The sequence below is a fragment of the Patella vulgata genome, chromosome 5 (assembly GCF_932274485.2).
Source record: "Patella vulgata chromosome 5, xgPatVulg1.2, whole genome shotgun sequence".
NCBI lineage: Eukaryota > Metazoa > Mollusca > Gastropoda > Patellidae > Patella > Patella vulgata.
The window spans coordinates 68,206,864-68,226,419 of record NC_065883.2 but is presented as its reverse complement, the minus strand read 5'-3'; the positions used below and the strand labels follow the sequence as shown (position 1 = coordinate 68,226,419).

The 19,556-nt window shown below is 36.9% G+C and overlaps 1 protein-coding gene across 1 annotated transcript in view; it reads left to right on the top strand.

Annotated features, from left to right (window-relative positions):
- The first annotated feature begins 8,647 nt into the window (after nt 1–8,647).
- Nucleotides 8,648–19,556, top strand: part of LOC130013055 (probable G-protein coupled receptor CG31760) — a 52,157-nt gene continuing 41,248 nt past the window's right edge. Inside the window, exon 1 of the mRNA XM_056101480.1 lies at nt 8,648–9,173. Within this exon, the coding sequence (XP_055957455.1) occupies nt 9,101–9,173 (73 nt within the window). The 5' untranslated portion in view covers nt 8,648–9,100. The remainder of the gene's footprint in view (nt 9,174–19,556) is intronic.

Genomic DNA, 19,556 nt, shown 5'->3' with positions numbered 1-19,556 from the left:
TTTAAACAAATCACCCTAATATATCATCTTGATATTTAAGCGTTGGAGTTTATCATCATCTGTGTAAACTAGAATTAATCCTGGCATTCAATTTCGAGTCGGCTATTAGATTTATTATCTGAATTAGACATAAACTTGATAATGGGTTGTTTATTGCATTTAGTAATTCCAGTCTAGTAACTAACCATAAACTTGATATTTACCAGCTAGTTATTTATATAACAATCTGATCTGATTTGATTGAAAGAGGATTAAAATTTCGTTCCATTTACTGTTTCTGTGTTTTCTTTCTACATTGTAATTTAGCCTACTTTCTGGGGGTGGGGGTGGGGGAGTTAACGTACACTTAACACAAACTAGGCCATTTAGGGGGCTGCGTGTGGCAAAATTGTATTCGAATAATTCGATTTGGGGGGGGGGGGCGTCTTTAGCAGTTGGGAAAAACTGAGCACTCGGAGAAATTCCACGAGATTGGCAGGTGTGTATGTGCCATGTCACGTTCCTGCTTGGGATCGAAACCATGTCACTCAATGACAGATATTATGATTCAACGGAGCATGCATTACACTACCTAACCCAACCCCACATTCATGATGTGTAAACATTTATATCCGACAATTGTATCCCCATCCCCAACATCCACGAAATTCAACACAATACATACATCTATTATTATTGTAGTAGTATTTCTGTAGCGCACAACTGCGCCATAAATGTGCCCACAAGCTCTTTACAAATACATATTATAGAGCATGACATTGTTATATTTACATAATAAAATGAGATAACAAAGACTATACTTGATAAAATATATTTAAATAAAAATTGTTATTTATATAAAATATCATGTATTTAGAAATTAAATTAGCTCTGGATAATCTACCTATTAGAAGGTTCAGTGGGTAAAAAGCCTTTTATAAATTAAAAAGTCTTTAGTTTAGCTTTTAAAGTAGTACTAGCAGTGGCATTAGGAATTTAAATTGGTATATGTAACGAGCGTGTTGTTCTAAAAATTAATCCGAGTTTTGGACCTTTTGGAGTTTATCTATGAGTTTAAGTGCAAGGCCTGTGTGTAGGAAGTTGTCGACCCTTGAAGTTATAAATGCTCTGACTATATATTATGTAGTTGCATCTCTTAGGGAGGTTAAGTTTCTGATTTTCCAATATAACACCCAAAATGAAACGAAACGGAAGATACACTAGAAGTTATTAGTTCGATTTTTTATTCCCGTATATTGGGTCTCCATTATTACGTGTTCATTATTCAGAGTTTTAAAAACAAATAAAAGGAACAAATCTGGGCTTAGAAGTATTTTGCATTTACTTATACAATCGAGCTAATGTCATACCATGTTTGGTCGCTTTGTCAATTTACCTTAAAATGTTTATTATAGAAGCTAAATCTATATAAAGGATTGCTGTAGGATCGATTTTAATTGTCATTTTATCTTCTGTATTCTATCAAGGAAGTACTTTGAGGGGGTGTATTTTTTATTAGAATGATTGGTTTGTAATCAAAGATATTTATAAGCTATGTGGCGGAGGAGGGTGGTGGTGACTGTACATGGACCAAAACCACCCTATCCACTGCTTATCATGTACATACCCCTGGTCAGAAGAGTGGTCGGCCTCACGATTTACAGCGCATCAAAAATACCTTACCGATATTACTCTTCGGAAATAATTTACTGATATTACAAATCAGAAATAACTTATCATTATTACTCATCAGAAATAACTTACCTATATTACTCATCAGAAATAACGTGCCGGTATTACTAATCGGAAAAACTCACTAATATTACTCAGCAGAAATATCTGACCACTTTTACCCATCAGAAATATCTGACCAATTTTACTCATCAGGAATAACAAACCGATATTACTCACCAGGAATAACATACTCATTACTCATCGGAAATAAGTTACTGATATTACGCATAGGAAATAACTTATCATTATTACTCACCAGGAATAACATACTAAGTAACATAACTAATATCACTCACCAGAAATAACCTACCAATATTACTCATCAGAAATAACGTACCGGTATTATTTACCAGGAATAACGTACCGATATTCCTAATCAGAAATAACGTATCGGTATTACTCATCAGAAATGAAAGCCACAACAAATTCTGCAGTAGTCTATTACTCGGATAAGTGAAACTCGAGACTCTTGCGACTCCCCAAAGAACACAGTCAAGCGTTACAAACTAAAATGGCCAAACCATAACCAATGGATCAATTTTATTAGAATCGATTACCGTACTATTGATCACAAAGATATTTAAAGATAATTGAATTAAAGAATATCGTTGTTTCCCTAAGCGCGTGCCAGAAGGGCGAGTCCATTCAATCTCTTAATATTCACCAGGTAAATGATACGTTACTGGATAAAACAATGGATTTGAATAGTTGAAGCAGAGATATGCACAGGGTATTAAATATTAAAATGACATTAATCGGTAAACTGTCATTCATTAAGTCGGATTATATTATCAACATGAATATCGGTGCTATAAGGTAAGACAGGCGGAAGGAGTGGGTGATTAACGTTCACTCAAACACAACTATGTCAATTAAGATTAACATATGTTATTCTTTTTTATTTAGAGGGGTAGGATAGCCGAATGGTTAGCGCGTGTGTCTTGATCATAGGGTCTGTCATTGAGTCCACTGGTGTCATGGGAGCGAATCTGACGCATTTATGGAAGACCAAACAGCTTTTTATTCAGTGTTTTTAGTCCTTATGTCTTAATTCAGAGTCCTTAAATCTTATTTCTCCATTTGTTGTTGTATTTCGAAATTTGTACACTAAAATTAACATTTGTATCTTAAAATCTATATTTGTTTTACAAATCAGACATTTGTCATATCAGATTTGTAAAATGTATTTTATTTGTATTTCAATATAAAGATAAAATTTCATTTCATCAGAGAAATACAACGAAAAACAAATCTGGAACAACAAATTTCTAAATAGCGCGATTCTAGTGAAACCACGTGCGTAGTATGGTTAATCGGGCCGGGCCTTCAAGAAAGAAAATAAATGATGGAAAGTATTCTATTTTCAGAAATTAGGTTTTGTCTGATAGCGACATATTTCTTTTCTCAAACGAAAGAGTGTTTGATCTCTTCTTAATCATGTAATCGTGAATGTGACAGGGAATAAGTAATATATTGAAAGATGGATAAATAAATAAATACTTTCCGCTCATGCATTACACGATATCCCGAATTTCAACTTTTAAATACACCCCCCCCCCCCCCCAAAACCCGACCCCACTAACATAATAGTATTTAGCGTCATTCAACTGTAATACCCTTTTCAAGCTATGTAAAGTTAAATGTGCCAGAATATAATTCACATTTCTAAAAAGGTAAATGAAACTTCTTTTCGGTGGTATTCTGTGTGATATCTGGAATGTCGTAGTATAACCCGTACATGTAGTTTGACATTTAAGACCCCACCCACCCCCTCCCAAACAATTAATAGAGTTTAATAGCGTACAACTGTTCAAGTTATTTTCTGGCACATTTATATTTATATACCTTGAAAAGAGATCAAAGTTCCACGGTACTAAACTTTACTAAGTGAGGGGAGGGGTGGGATATTTAAAGTAAAAAAAAAAACGATCTTAATAAGAAATTCTCGATATTGTTCATATACAGCTGAAAGTATGTTTATTGTTTGCTATAAAATGTAAATTATTTTCTTGCACATTTGTAATTACATACCTTGAAAAAAGAAACAGATTTGAAATGGCACTAACATGTATTAAATGAGGAGGGGTGGGGGCATTTAACGTCAAAATACGGGTCATAACACAAAATACAAGATATCAGGATGCATACCATTAAAAAATTTCGAATACATTTTCAAAATTGTAAAATACTTTCTGACATATTCATATTTACGTAGATATAATTTGGATCGTCTGAACTCTATTTAGTGAAGGGAGGGGGTATTTAAAAGTCAAAATACGAAATTCCAGTTACCGTATAATGCTTCAACGGAAAGTATTTGTCTATCGCTCTTTGACTATACGAGCATTAGCTATTTTAATGGCACATTCATGATTACATGATTTAGAAGCGATGAAGCCCTCTTTTGTTTGTCCAAAGAAATATGTAGCTATCAAATAATAACCTAATTACTAAAAATAGACTACTTTCAATTTATTTTATTTAATGCTAGATCAGATTAACATATGTATATATATATATATATATAAAGAGATGACCATTCTTGCTATAATAGTTCAAAAATAGATAATGCAAACTGAATATATTGAAAATTTCATTCAAATTACTTTATTCTGAGCTAAGTTATCACTATCAGTAATTAGGACAAGATGCGTGCATCTTTTGTTTATTTTAGTAACCACGGTACTGATATATTTGAGTCTTAGCCACGTTTTTCCATTTTTAAATTAAATCATTAAATGGTGGAACCGTTACAATCTAGTTAAGATCTCGAGCATCCGATGGCATCGAGAGTTGATTATGGTCTCGTCATGTTAATAAATGTCTAATTAATAATTTATAAAACAATTAAGGTCTGACATGCAATAGGAAAATCAAGCCCTGGAATAATGTATCTTTAATATATGGAGATGTTTGTTGGTATGTAGAAATAAGTCCCAAATGAAATGAAATGGGGTTTAACGTCCAACTGTTCTGCTCCGACCGAGATAATGAAGACGGGCTTACGCCATACAGTGTGCTATGAGGGAAAGCTTACCCGGGCAGCAGCACTGTGGCCTACTCTTATATCGAATTCCAACTGCCAAGGGATCTTTTACGTGCATGGCAATATATACATGAGACCTCGGTTTTTCGACCCATCCGAACGACCAGACAGCTGTTCTTGCCAGGCCCTCCGTCAGGCACCACTGACAAGGGGAAACCACGTCGGAAAATCACGATGAACTTTCTCGGCCAATGCAGGGATTGAACATGCGACCTCCAGGCTAGTGAGTCAGTGTCTTACTCACTTAGCCACCGTGGCTCCCCAGATAAGCCGAGAAGCATATTGAAAATCAAGGCGGAAGACATTCATAATAAATGTACAAGGTGTAATTAATAAAATGTTTATTATTTGAAATGATTATTTTTGTCACTATGGTGACGTGTTACTTACAAATGGTTTGTTATTATTTTTCGAATGCCAGCTGTCAAGGGAATGTCTTTTGAAATTTGTGGGAATTTCCTTTTCAGCTCCAAACAAAAGAGAAAGTGGTTCGATAAAATTGTTAAGATGCAATTCGGTTTATAATATGTATATTATTTTCCTAGCCAAGCGTGAATCATGTTTTCATCGGGGTTTCATAGACCGCCCATCTGAGGAAGGGCTTATCAGTAACAATGTCAGTATAATGTGTGTGTGTGTGTGTGTGTGTGTGAGAAAGAGAGAGAGAGAGAGAGAGAGAGAGCCCATAATTAGAGAGAGGAATGGGGTTTAACGTCCACTCTACACAAGCTAAGTCATTTCGGAACTAACACGTGGTTCAATTTTATTTCAATAATTCGCTTGCGCGTAGGGGTCTTTAGCAGTGGGAGGAAATCGGAGAAAAAAACACGAGGATAGACAGGCGACACTACTCCTTGTCACGCACTACCGTGGAATCCAAACTACCCCAGTTGACTCAATGAGCGACCTTTTGATGCAACGCGCACGCTCTAACCATTCTGCCATTCATCCCCCTCCAACCACCACCAGTCTAATGACGATAAGGTATTTATTTCGTTTCGTTCGTCATCAATTTGTTGGCATAGATTGAAGGTTAAAGATTCATTATGTACGATTTAGTCACGAAATTACCTAGTTTGAGTCGAGTGAACGTTAAACACACACATTCAACAGCACTCAACAAATGTGTTCAATTTTTCAAGAGCGCACATCAAACGCGATTGTCGACCAGAAGCTGAGTCATAGAGAGAGGGAGAGAGGTGGGGTTTAACGTCCACTCGGCACAAACTAGGTAATTTCGGGACTAACACATGGTTCAATTCAAAATAATTCGCTTGCGCAACCGAATTATTGAAATAAAATTGAACCATGTCTTAGTCACGAAATTACCTAGTTTGTGTCGAGTGGACGTTAAACCCTCTTTATCCCGAAAACACGTGAAGAATAAAGCAATTAACTACCTCGTACATTTTCTATTGCGATTAGATGCTGTCTAGATGATGTTATTGTGCAGTTATTATTATAGCCTATCGCTTGAGTATTTATTATTTATCTCAATGAACAGAGAGAAAGAGAAATCGGTTATCCTCTAGGCTGAATCTCATAAACCAATATTGATACAGGCGCGACGTTTGATTGACTAACATGCTACAGTCAGTGGAATATTAAATTCACTCAGGTTGAGTAATGAATTTAGCACGCTTACGGTAGAGTAGTTTTAACAGGTTGTTACGGAAACGTACGGGAACGGATGATTAGACAATTCATTCATGCCTATGTGCATTTGTTATCATTTATGCTGTGTACATTTAAATTTATGATTTAATGGGAGCTATCACCGCCCATATTGACCAAATATGCTACGAGTTGTACACGGGATAGGAAATGTCACTACTTCAAGGTAAGAGGGCTAGTTGTCGTTACTTGATTTAGCGAGAGAGAGAGAGAGAGAGAGAGAGAGAGAGAGGGGGGTAAATGGGGTTTAACGTACACTCGACACAGGCTATGCTATTTCGGGACTAACATGTTGTTTAATTTTATTTCAACAATTCGCTTGCGCGTAGGGGTCTTTAGCAGTGGGAGGAAACCGGAAACCCACGAGGTTGGAAAGGCGACCCTACTCCTTGTCACGTACAACCGGCGATTCGATGGTTATGTATCGCAGTTATCTAGAAAAAGACGTCTAAAGAATGGATTTTTTGTGGAATAACGGAACATAAACAAATAAATAAATTTGGCAGCCATTGGCTAACACATCAATCCTTAAAATTGTTAATTAACACCCAGTGATTAGTAATCAACGTAATAGTCTTTATTATTAGTGATAATTAGATAGCCATATATAATCAACTGCCTAATTTAACACGATTCCAAAATGACATTTGATCAATAAATAAATAAAAAAGCAAATAAATAAGTAAATAAATACATGGATAAAAACAAGTAAGTAAAAGATATAGATAGATATATAAATAAAAATAAGTAAATAAAAAAATAAAAAATTAAATAGATAAATAGATAGATAAATAAATAAATAAATAAATAAATAAATAAATAAATGAATGAATGAATGAATGAATGAATGAATGAATGAACAATTGATTTCCATTCAGTCTTTATTTCCATTCACAGACCATCATCAAAGAAATGATGTTCAGACCCCTGTTTCTCGAAATTTTAACTAAAGATAAAAATCCAATTTTAGAAAATACTTCAGTTTTGATTGGCCAAGCACTAAAATCAATCTAATATTATCCAATCAAATTACTAAAATTTGGATTTTATCTTAGTTAAAAATTTCGTGAAACAGGCCCCGAAATGTTTACATCTAAGCATGGTGACAAAGTTATTACATAAATATTATTATAAATATATAAATAATTAAACAAATGTGGCAGCCATTGTCTAACCACGTCCATTATATTCCTGAAAATTGTTAATTAACACCTTGATAAGCAATATTGTTTGTGGTTATTATTGATAATTACATCCACGCCCATTAAGAGATGGTTAGCAGGACTATATTCCCTCACTCGGTTGGAATTCAGTCAATTCGAAAAGCTTTAGGCTGACAGTCCAGCATTCTAAGTTTGGAATATACAGACGTGAACTCGTTCGGAATTGCAGATAGAATTTCGCTATACGTTAGTCTTCTCTGACATTCAACTATACAGCCACAAGACATCTTAAAGGACAATATTGGTGCCAGTCATTATCACATATGTGATAGAGCTGGTTAAACACATTCCAAATATACTTTTAACACAGAGATCATTGCTACAATAGCTGAGTAATACAGGTTTCCCGAATCGGAAGTGACGAACGCCAAAGGAAAACACGAGTCTTCGAAGGAATTATTAGTGAGCAGAAATTCGGCCGTGTATCTGTTATCACTTGTCGCTTCAGTCAGTTATATAGAGCGGTGACTCGTGTTTTCCTTTGGCGTTCGTCACTTCCGATTCGGGAAACCTGTATTACTCAGCTATCGTAGCAATGATCTCTGTGTTAAAAGTATATTTGGAATGTGTTTAACCAGCTCTAATACATATGTGATAATGAGAGAGAGAGAAATGGGGTTTAACGTCCACTCGACACAAACTAGGTCATTTCGGGACTAACATATGGTTTAATTTTATTTACATAATTCGCTTGCGCGTAGGGGTCTTTAGCAGTGGGAGGAAACCGGAGGACCCGGAGAAAACCCACGAGGTTGGACAGGCGACCCTACTCCTTGCCACGTACAACCGGGGATTCGAAACCACGCCAGTTGACTCAATGACAGACTTTATGACACAGCGCGCGCACGCTAACCATTCAGCATGTGAAAATGACTGGCACCAATATTGTCCTTTAATGTAAACCAAGTCAAGTTTTTTTTAACGTATTTTATGTTGCCTATTCATAGGCTTATTTTATTTTATTTTATTCTTCAGGATGCATGATTGGGAACCAATACTACTATTCGTATCGAGTCCTTCGATGGGTTATCTCCCCTGTCTAGGCTAAAGCCTCTCCTCGAGATATATCAAACATCTTCGCGCTGGTGTTGGATTTATAATTATTTGACTTCAATTATCAAGTTCTGCCAACATCACGGAAATTAATATTCACTATGCGAACTCCTAAGAAAACAGGAAGTGTAACTATCGATGTTCTAGAAACCAATGACATCCATTAAAGCTAATGTGAGCGACATATTTCAGACGAATCTAACTAAATGGTAAAACGCACAAGAAAGATTAAATTAAAACCAATGGCGCATAATGACAAGAAGTATTTGTGTTGTTGAGTTAACTTAGACTGTAAAGTAATTTATGCTTAACATGGACTGGATGTAGACCGCGAATTTTGAAATCCACTATACAAACTATTATATTGGAACTGGACTTCACTCTACCAGTTATGGCAGCCGCCATGTTAATTGTTTTGATTTTGGTTGCCAATAGTGATGTCACGTGGTCTGAAACGGCCTCAGGTAAGGCTTTGCTTACAATTTTAGTTTTTAAGATTCGCTTCCCATTCCCAAACAGAGTATTTATTCTCAGTCCATCTTTGTATCATAGTTGAAAATATCAAATGGGCCACAGTCCGAGTTATGCATTCTCATCGCAGTGTTTCGTTTAAAACATTTAATCAACTGTCCGAAATGTTAGGGAAGACACCAGATCAAAGAATCGGACTGTAAGCGGGTAGAGATTTGATTAGGCGATACAAATAGACACACTTCGTCATAAAACCAACTCTTGATTCCAAGTAGACTTACCCACATCTTAGTTTGGTGTGGCAACGTGACGTGTACACATCTAGACCTCCCATCCTCCCCAACCCCTGGTCCACATCGGTCCTACACATACACACCCTCCACACACACACACAGTTCTCGTTTTATTTTGATTTTGGTCCTACAAAAACCCATGACAGCCGGAATTCGTGGATAGTAGGCTGAAAAGCCACTGTTCGGGCAAATTGTCTTCATTAACTCTGTCAGTACAGACATCCGTCGGGGGAAATTGTCTTCGTTAGCTCTTTTGGTACAGACAACTGTTGGGGCAAATTGTCTTCATTAATTCGGTCCGGGGAAATTGTCTACGTTAACTCGGTTATTACAGACACATGTTCGGGCAAATTGTCTTCTTTAACTCTGTTGGTACAGACACCTGTCGGGGCAAATTGTCTTCATTAACTCGGTTAGTACCGACACCTGTCCGGGTAAATTGTCTTTATTAACCCGGTTAGTACAGACATCTGTTCGGGCAAATTGTCTTCATTAACCCGGTTAGTACAGACACCTGTCCGGACAAATTGTCTTCAATAGCCGGGTTGGTACGAATAATTAGGACGTTTAACTATGGAGAACCGTACTTAACTATTTCCAACAGGTGTGATAATAGATTTTTTTTTATCTTAGTTGTTTTTTTTTATTTTTCCAATGACGAAGAGAACATAATTATGTTTTTTTCCGGTTTGATTATTCATTGAGAGTTTTCGCTAACCAACGCAATGGTTATTATCATCGTTTGCTATTGTTATTATTTTTTCTTACACCTATTATTGGAGAGAGAGAGAGAGAGAGAGAGAGGGAGAGAGAGAGGTTGTTTTATTATTAGATCAAGATATTTGACGTGGTCCGGTGATTGCTCTCTGGATTCCCACGCGTGTCTATAAACTTCATTCATTTGTTTGAGATGATTACCATGATTGTAGTCAGTGGTAATATTGACAGTTTTCTACAGGACAGGACATTACACAGTTATCACCGAACCGGGGTCCATTTTAACTTTAATAATAACATTAAATGGAATTGGGTTAAACGTCCCGTTTTTGTATCAAGGACGGCATACACATTACTGAGAGTATGCTATGGAGGAATTTTGATCCCAACCTATTACCGGCTACGGTGACAGCAGAGGGAATCGGGAACATGGAAAAAGCGATAGACACACCAGACGAATCATTCGGCCGAATCAATCGGCGCCGAATTTCGTCTAGTGTTTCCGGCGTCCCGATGCCGAATTTGCATTCGTCCGAATGAATCTTTCAAATCAAACGTGTTTGGTATTTTCGACCGAATATTCATCGCCACGTTTTTATTCGCCTAGCGTGTCCTGTTCGTCGTAGACATCGCCCAACTGTAGAATTTCTTAGCCAATCACTGATGTGGAATTCTGAGAAATAATCGGAACTTATAATGGTGTTCGTCCTGTCACTCCTATTCTCCCACCACTTTACGAATACGGTGTAAAATTTTAAAAAAATCCCCGCAGCTGCAGCTATTTTTTTCTTTGTGGGGTCACGGTGATTAAGCGGGTAAGACGCTGGCTCACTAGGGTGGAGGTCGTATGTTCGATCCTTGCATTGGCAGAGAAAATTCATCCTGCAGATTTTCCGACGTCATTCCCCGAAAAACCGAGGTCCCGTGTACACATTGGCGTGCACGTAAAAGATCCCTGGACAGTTAGAATTCGATATAAGAGTAGGCCATGAGCCTGTATGGCGTATGCCCGTCTTCATTAGCCCAGTTCGGAGCAGAACAGTAGGACGTTAAACCCGATTTCATTTCATTTCTTTTTCTTGGTCGCTGCCATGTTTAATCACGTGACTTATGTGAAGGGTGGTGCAATCGACTGGTGGAGTTTGTCCACTCAACCGGCCGAAAGAATTCAGCTGTAATTCGGCGACGATTTACTCGGCCAAATGATTCGGGGAGAAATTCTTCCAGTGTGTCCCCAGCTATAACGTGTCATGGCATGGCAGTTTCCCTCGTTCTTTATGTGCAAGCGATCACTGGTTGGCATCATTTACGAATTAGATTGCCGAATCTTCTGCGCATGCCAAAATTTAGGGATTGGTCAAGCACCAGGCAGGTCCATTAATTAATTAGTCTGTGAATGGCATGGAATGTTTTTGTTAATGGTGTTCATAATTAGAAAATATAATTGTATAATTTCAACAACTGATCAACAAAGCAAGAATTCGTCTCGATGTCCGTCAAGACCTCGGCTGTCAGACAGGTGAAAGAGTTTAATTATCGAGCTCGCGTTTGAATAAATCAATTGTGTGTAACTCCTTTAATGGTTCTGTCGCCTGTTTGAAAGGAGTATTGACATTTCATCGCGTCATTTATTTAGCACAAAATTCGCAAAGGTTCGTTGGGTGAAATCATATTCTTAGTTTTAATTCTTTAACTCTCGTAGTGAGAGAGGGAGGGAGAGAGAAAGAGAGAGAGAGATGGTTTAACGCCCACTCGACACAAACTAGGTCATTTGGGGAATAACACATGGTTCAATTTTATTTTAATAATTCGCTTGCGCGTAGGGGTCTGTAGTAGTGGGAGGAAACCGGAGGTCACGGAGAAAACCCACGAGGTTGGACAGGCGACCCTATTCCTTGTCACGTACAACCGGGGAATCGAAACCACGCCAGTTGACGCCATAACAGATCTCATGATACAGCGCGCACGTGCTAACCATTCGGCAAACCAAGCCCCCAGAAGTAGTGCGTTTTACGGTTAGAGACCGTTACGGCCATTAAAAACGACGATATGCGAAGTAACTGTTTGAATCATATTTGGCCTAAGGTCACGTCCAATTAGGGATTAGCCCACCTATATTTTCACCTTTACAAACTATACGTACATATACGAACATACAATAGGACAATAGGTAAGAATAGGTTTATCAACGACCCGATCTAAGTACACAATGCGAGACTATTGAATGATATTAATTATAGACGGTGACATTTAAACAGTTAGCAAGTAAAATCAATTGAATATTTCGTGAGTTATTCGGGCAAAACAATACATAGTTTTTAAGAGATATTCGAGTAAAACGTTAGAAGTAGTTTACACCAATAGCCTACAGGAAGTAGGTGACACGCGAACATTAAACAATGAATGTACTATTCGGTGGTAATAATCGTTTAATGTTCCGACACAATACTGATTTTCATGAGTCATTCGCGCAAAATATTGAAACACTTAACAAAACTTAGTGCTAAAAATGTATAGAGTTAACCGCGGAACACCTCCGCAATGTTATTGTCTTGAACTGGGTGTAGTGTAGGTCATATCACGTCTAAAAGTGGCGTAAGCTATTTGTGAAGAGACATATTATGCGGGTGTATTACACGAGACATGATATGTTAACTATTTCAAAGGCACCAGATTCAACTATGCTTACTCTTTCTAAAACATCTAATACCACTTCTGTGGAAGTTCACATAACCAAACAGCATACAGAGCTATGCCCGTATGCCACTTATAAACGCCATGTTACATTAACATATCGCCGACGTCAATCAGATGACGTATAATAATGACGTCAACTAATCATACTATGTAGTGCATGAGGCATGATGTGTTTATGATACCACTTCTCTGGAAGTTTACATAAATAATCAAAATCCATAACTATGCCCTATTAGTATTGGTATTGCAGGACTTCTAGCTTTCGAAATATTCTAGGGGAGGCCACCCATACCACAAGACCCCCCCCCCCTTCCTCCATCCATGGTCTCTGGATTAGCCTTTGACGTATGAAATAAAGTCAACCAATCAAATTATGTCGTCAATAATCCCAATATAACCTTTTTTTGAACATATGATCAGGGCTGGGGTCATTACATTGCCAATGTAATTAATTACATTACCATTACTTTTTAAATGTAATCATTACAATTACGATCTCATTTTTAGCAATGTAATTAATTACCATTACCCATTACATTGAAAGAAATTAATTACCATTACCCATTACTGTATGACTATATAAATAAAAAAACATTTTTGATTAAAAAAAAATTACAACCTTATTTTTCTGCCATGAAGTACCTACAAAATCAAACTCAAAATAATCCTTGATTCACTTAATAGATATTTGTTTATGAATTATTATTTCTAGCAATTATTATAACATCAAGGCAAATTTTATAGTGACGGGCAGTGGTGACAAAAACTGACATTTTCACTGTATGACTTGAAAAATTAATCAAAACTATAGTTAATTAAGTGTATTTTCTTTTAAAGATACATTATGGGAGATTGGATAACGAGTTGGCAGTTCTCACTGTAATAGTTAAAAACTACATAATGTAAAGGCAACTTGCTGAAAATTTCAGACAAATTGATCCACTATGAACCGAGAACCAAGCGGATGAAAGTTCCGCTTAGCCTCGATCATCATTACTGAAGTCGATAAGACAAAACTAATAGTCTTGATTATCCATTTAATCGTTAATCACGAAGGAAAGTTTTGCAGCAAATCGGACTGCAATCCAACAAATATCGCAGGCAAGCCTTGACATCGAGAGCTGATTATGGTCTGGATAAGTTAATTAATGGTTTTTATAACATTTCAGGCCTAAAGAAAGACCTGCAATAGGCCGATTTTGCTCTTGCATAATGTATGTTTAAGTAATTTTTAAAAAAATAATTAATCAGTCCAAATAGTTTTTCTATAATATATTGTATAATAACTGGTTGTCCCAGTTGTTGTCCCTTGAAACAGGCATTTCTTCCAGAGTTAAATATACCTATTGCAGGTCTTTCTTTAGGCCTGAAATGTTATATAAACTATTAATTAGACATTTATTAACATGAAAAGACCATAATCAACTCTCGATGTGTGTCCGATTTTCATTGGATTTGAATCCTATCTGCTGTTCATCTCCTTAGAGTGAAGCAATTTGATTGAAATTTTTAGCTTATTTCCTTTACATTATCTAGTGTTTAACTATTATAGCGCTTTAATCTCCCATGAATAATGTCTCTTTAATTATGTCCTTATATCAGTAATATATCTACGAGTCCTTATAAGTCGTGATTCCATTTATCTTCTTTGTTGTCAGTTTAATGATGTCCTTATATCACGAGTCCATGTAAGTCGTGGTCCATTCTTGAAATATTATCTCTCCGAACCACCCAACAGACATCATGTACTTGTAAAACTCTAATCTCACCATATGAAATTAAAGTTAAAAATATATTATTATTATTATTTTATATCCTGAATATCTCTTCTAATTATCTTTGAAGAATATTGTTTTATTGGTTTTCATTGTTTTATCTCCAATACATAAAACGTTTTTCATCAAGTAGTAGTATTATTTTTTTTATCTAAATGTAACACGCGTCTTAGCAAGGAGTGTTGTGTTATCGAGTAAAATAGATTTTTTAGAGAAAGTTATAGAGTATATTAGAGATAATTAGTTTGATTTAAATTTCATATTTACAACAAAATAAAGACAGAAAAGCTGAAAATAAAGATATTTTGTCTTTAGAGTGCAGCATGTCAAATATAATGTTATAATGATTCTTATTATTAAGGGGTGGCAATTAAGCGTCGGAGCTTAAATGAATGAGGGTTTGTGTGGAGGTTTGATTGCTTATGTTTTGGTTTGTGTGGAGATTTGATTGTTTATGTTTAGTTTTGTGTGGTGGTTTGTTGGTAGATGATTTGTGAATAGGTTTGTTTGATGGTTTGTTTGTATATTATGTTTGATGTATGTTTTGAGAATCAGTTCAAGTGATATTGTTTCCGGCAATACTATATACCGGAAAACACCCGGAAAACAACATTTTATACTGAATACCGGACAACACCGGAAAAACACTAAATACCGGAAAACACACTAAATACCGGAAAATACCCAAAATAGGTAACCGGGAGACTGGCACCCTAAATAGGTAACCGGGAACCTTGTCCTCTGTGTGCCTGGGTTAGGGTTAGTTTCCGGTTTATAGTATAGCACTTCTCCGGGTTACCTATTTAGGGTGGTTTCCGGTATTTAGTGTGATTTCCGGTATTTAGTGTTTTTCCGGTGTTTTCCGGTTTTCAGTATAACATGGTGTTTTCCGGTAGTTTTCCGGTGTTTTCCGGTATATAGTATAGCCCTATTGTTTCTAGTGTTACTCATCAATACGGATCGTAACACCTACAAACAAACAGCAACACAGACGAAAAATCCGCGGACAAGACACACAATCATGGATAAACAACCACAGTATTATCAAATCAAGTAAATGGGTTCTCATCTGCATGGTGCAGCCATGGGTCTGTAGTAATACAGGCTTTACTCAACATGAAACGAAAAAAGTGAATATTTGCTAAACATTGTAATATTCTAGTGTCGACTGTGTACCGTCTGTCGAATGTCAGTCTGATTAAAACACAGATCCTATTTCGTTTCGTATTTATAGTTCAAAATTTTGTTGTATTTGTCTATTCATGTAGTGTAGGCCATCGAAAGTATAAAAAACGAAACGAAATATAGATCTATATTTTAATCAGATAGCAACCATCCATAGACGTTGTCAATGCCCGTGTCATCTTCTATCATTTCTTTAATAAAACGAATGCTTCTGTATCTGTCTAATGTAAGTACATGTATTCATAGGCGTACGAACTGGGGGGGGGGGGGGGCTGGGGGCTGGGAAAATTTGGGCACACAATTATACTTTGTAAAAGTTGTATAAAAAAATATTGTGTTCTTGAATGTGTCCAATTTAACAGCGAATTTATTATTATTATGTAACATACTAAGTACCTAACTACATTTTTTGGGCACCAACCACCATCGCCCCCCTCCCCCGCCAGTCAAAAATCTCCCCGTACGCCTATGCATGTATTGTTATTATTATGTTTCGAAACACCTGATTGGTCGAATGTTATAAATACAGTGTGTTAATAGAGATAACCGTGAATATATAATCTATATTATAAATACCGGGTGTTATTGTAGATAACTGGTAATTATTAATCAATATACAATAATCTACAACCTATTATTATATTCCTTACCTATTATCAGTCGTGGAATGCTTCTTCAAAATAATGATAAAAAATAATCGGTTTATGGGGTTATGTTGAGAACATGAGGTCGATTTATATACGCCCATAAAAAAATAAATCCAAGAGTGCTATATAAACAAGGGAGAGTCTATGACGTCATTGCAACCATCTTGCGGTGTGAGCATGTCTATTTTATCGTGGCTGATTGGTATCATGTGGTTAAAATGTCGTGATGTCGGGTTAAAATGTCGTGATTTCGGGTTGTCGTGATTTCGGGTTGTCGTGATTTCGTGATGTCGGGTTAAAATGTGATGACGGGTTGTCGCCTTATGAAGATCGACATTACGACATGACGATATGATACAAGATTAGCAAGTGTAAACTATGAAATCAGTTCCTCATGGTTCAAAACAATTAGTAATCGTAGGTTCCACCATTAGCCGGTCCATCAGTCCCTTGACAATTTCTGGTACACGGTGTTACCTTGAATACCCATGATGCTATCAAACTTCGACTTTCAGAGAGAGAGAGAGAGAGAGAGAGAGAGAGGGAGAGAGAGAGATGGGGTTTAACGTCCACCCAATACAAACTAGGTCATTTTGGGACTAACATATGGTTCAGTTTCTTTTCAATAATTCGCTTGCGCGTAGAGGCCTTTAGCAATTGGAGTAAACCGGAGGATCCCCGAGAAAACCCACGAGGTTGGACAGGCGACCCTACTCCTTGTCACGTACAACCGGAAATCAAAACTATGCCAGTTGACTCAATCACAGACCTTGTGATGCAACATTCCACGCCCACGCCCCACCCCTTCGGCTTACAACAACGCCTTTAAAAAAAACTACTGCGAATGTTCAGTTATCTATATGGACGAATCGATATCAACGTTAACTTCTTCGAATCAAAAGTAGATATTTGTTATCTATAATTAAGAAGTCTGTCGAATGGTGGCGCGGAACTGAAATTCTCGAGTTATGGAAAACTGGGTTAAAGAGTGAGTGACAGAAAAACTGAGCAGGCAAAAAGCCTGAAATGAAAGTAGGGTAGTATTTTAATGAGGCCGCTAACAGCTCTAATTTCACTTGAAAAAATGATTTATTTATTTATTTGCATTTTTTATTTACCTCATTATCGCTTTTATGGCAGATAATATTTCAAAGTGACCTTCTCCTAACTTCTTAAACCATGATCAGAAGCTCAGTGAGTAAGACTAAAGAGGCTGGCTTGCTAACCAGATGTCAAGGTGACTCAGTAAGTAAGAGAGAGAGAGAGAGAGAGAGAGAGAGGGAGAGGGGGGTTTAACGTCCACTCGACACAAACTAGGTCATTTCGGGACTAACATATCATAGGTTCAATTGTATTTCATTAATTGGCTTGCGCGTATGGTTCTTTAGCAGTGGGAGGAAAACCCACGAGGTTGGACAGGCGACCCTACTCCTTGTCACCTACAACCGGGGAATCGAAACTACACCAGTTGACTCAATGACAGATCTTATGATACAGCGCGCACGTGCTATCCCCCTCCCCCCCCCCCCCGACTCGCTAATCAGGGGGTCCTGGGTTCCAGCATAGTTTCCCTTCTCGGTGATGCTGGACGGCGGGTCCGACAAGAAACAAACTATATTCTGCCAGGAAAAACTGTGGTTCCACTTACTCGTGTCAAGGGCTCTTTTACGTGTACGCCAATGTGTACACTGGACCTCGGTTTTCGTCCCATCCAAAGGACTATGTACTTTGTTCCTTACCAGGTCATCCATCCTGGACCTCGGTTTTCGTCCCATCCAAAGGACTATGTACTTTGTTCCTTACCAGGTCATCCATCCTGTACCTGTAAGTATTGAAGTAAGCATATGAACAGGTTACGAGTTAGATTATGACGTGAATTCCGCTCCATAGCAATGTGTTAATCATTTTACTTCTTAATGTCCATCGAGAAAATGGCGCCTGAGATTTTAAGATAGTAATAAAGAAAGACTAGAAGTTAATTATTAATGAAACAATCAGATAAATTAATCATATTAAGGATTTTTTTTATCGGAAAATACATCATATTATCTAATTATTACAACATGTTATTCTTGTTAAACCGATTTCTGGTTTAAAATTTAATTATCCGGTTGCATGATTGTCTTTTCTGATACAGTGTTAATCATGGGATTGAATCACGTGATAAACAGAGAGAAGGAAAAAGAGGGAGCGCGTGTGTTCTATCAGTTTTTTTTATCAGTATTTATCTCATTTGTGGATCAATTTTTAATAAATTTTTAAAATTTTTATCAACTAAATTGCCCTAAAAATGAATTAGTTTCATTAAGGTGCCCCTAATTACATTATATTTGAACTTGTGTATGTTATATGGAAGCGTATAGGGGTCAATAGAGCGATAGATACCGCAATATTAAGTTGGTAATATGTCAACATATTGTGATTGTTCTGATGATTTTATCTCTGAAAAAACAATTTTTGCCGAGTTAATTGAGTCAACGCGCTATATTATATGATCCCATTTCGTTTTAAATGTACACGATAAGTATCACAAACGGGGACACGTTAAATAAAACAACCAGGACACGATAAGTATCAACAACCGAACAACCGAGACACGTTAAATAAAACAACCAGGACACGATAAGTATCAACAACCGAGGGAGACACGTTAAATAAAACAACCAGGACATGATAAGTATCAACAACCGAGCGAGACACGTTAAATAAAACAACCAGGACATGATAAGTATCAACAACCGAGCGAGACACGTTAAGTAAAACAACCAGGACACGATAAGTATCATCAACCTTCACACGATAAGCATGGCCGATCAAGAGACGGGATATGAAACCAACATAAAGTTTGTATGATGGTGAAGCCTACCACATGAACAGTAATCAAAGAATCCATTAATTTAAACGCTGACGCGCTTCTAATTTGTAAAGTCAATCATTAAAATGTCATTCCTTGATAAAAATAGTCATGATGGACCTTTAGTTTGATCGGTGACACTTTGAACGAACAATTTCTTTATTTCCACCTTCTTTGTCTTTATTTGTTGTAAATATCACGTTTACAT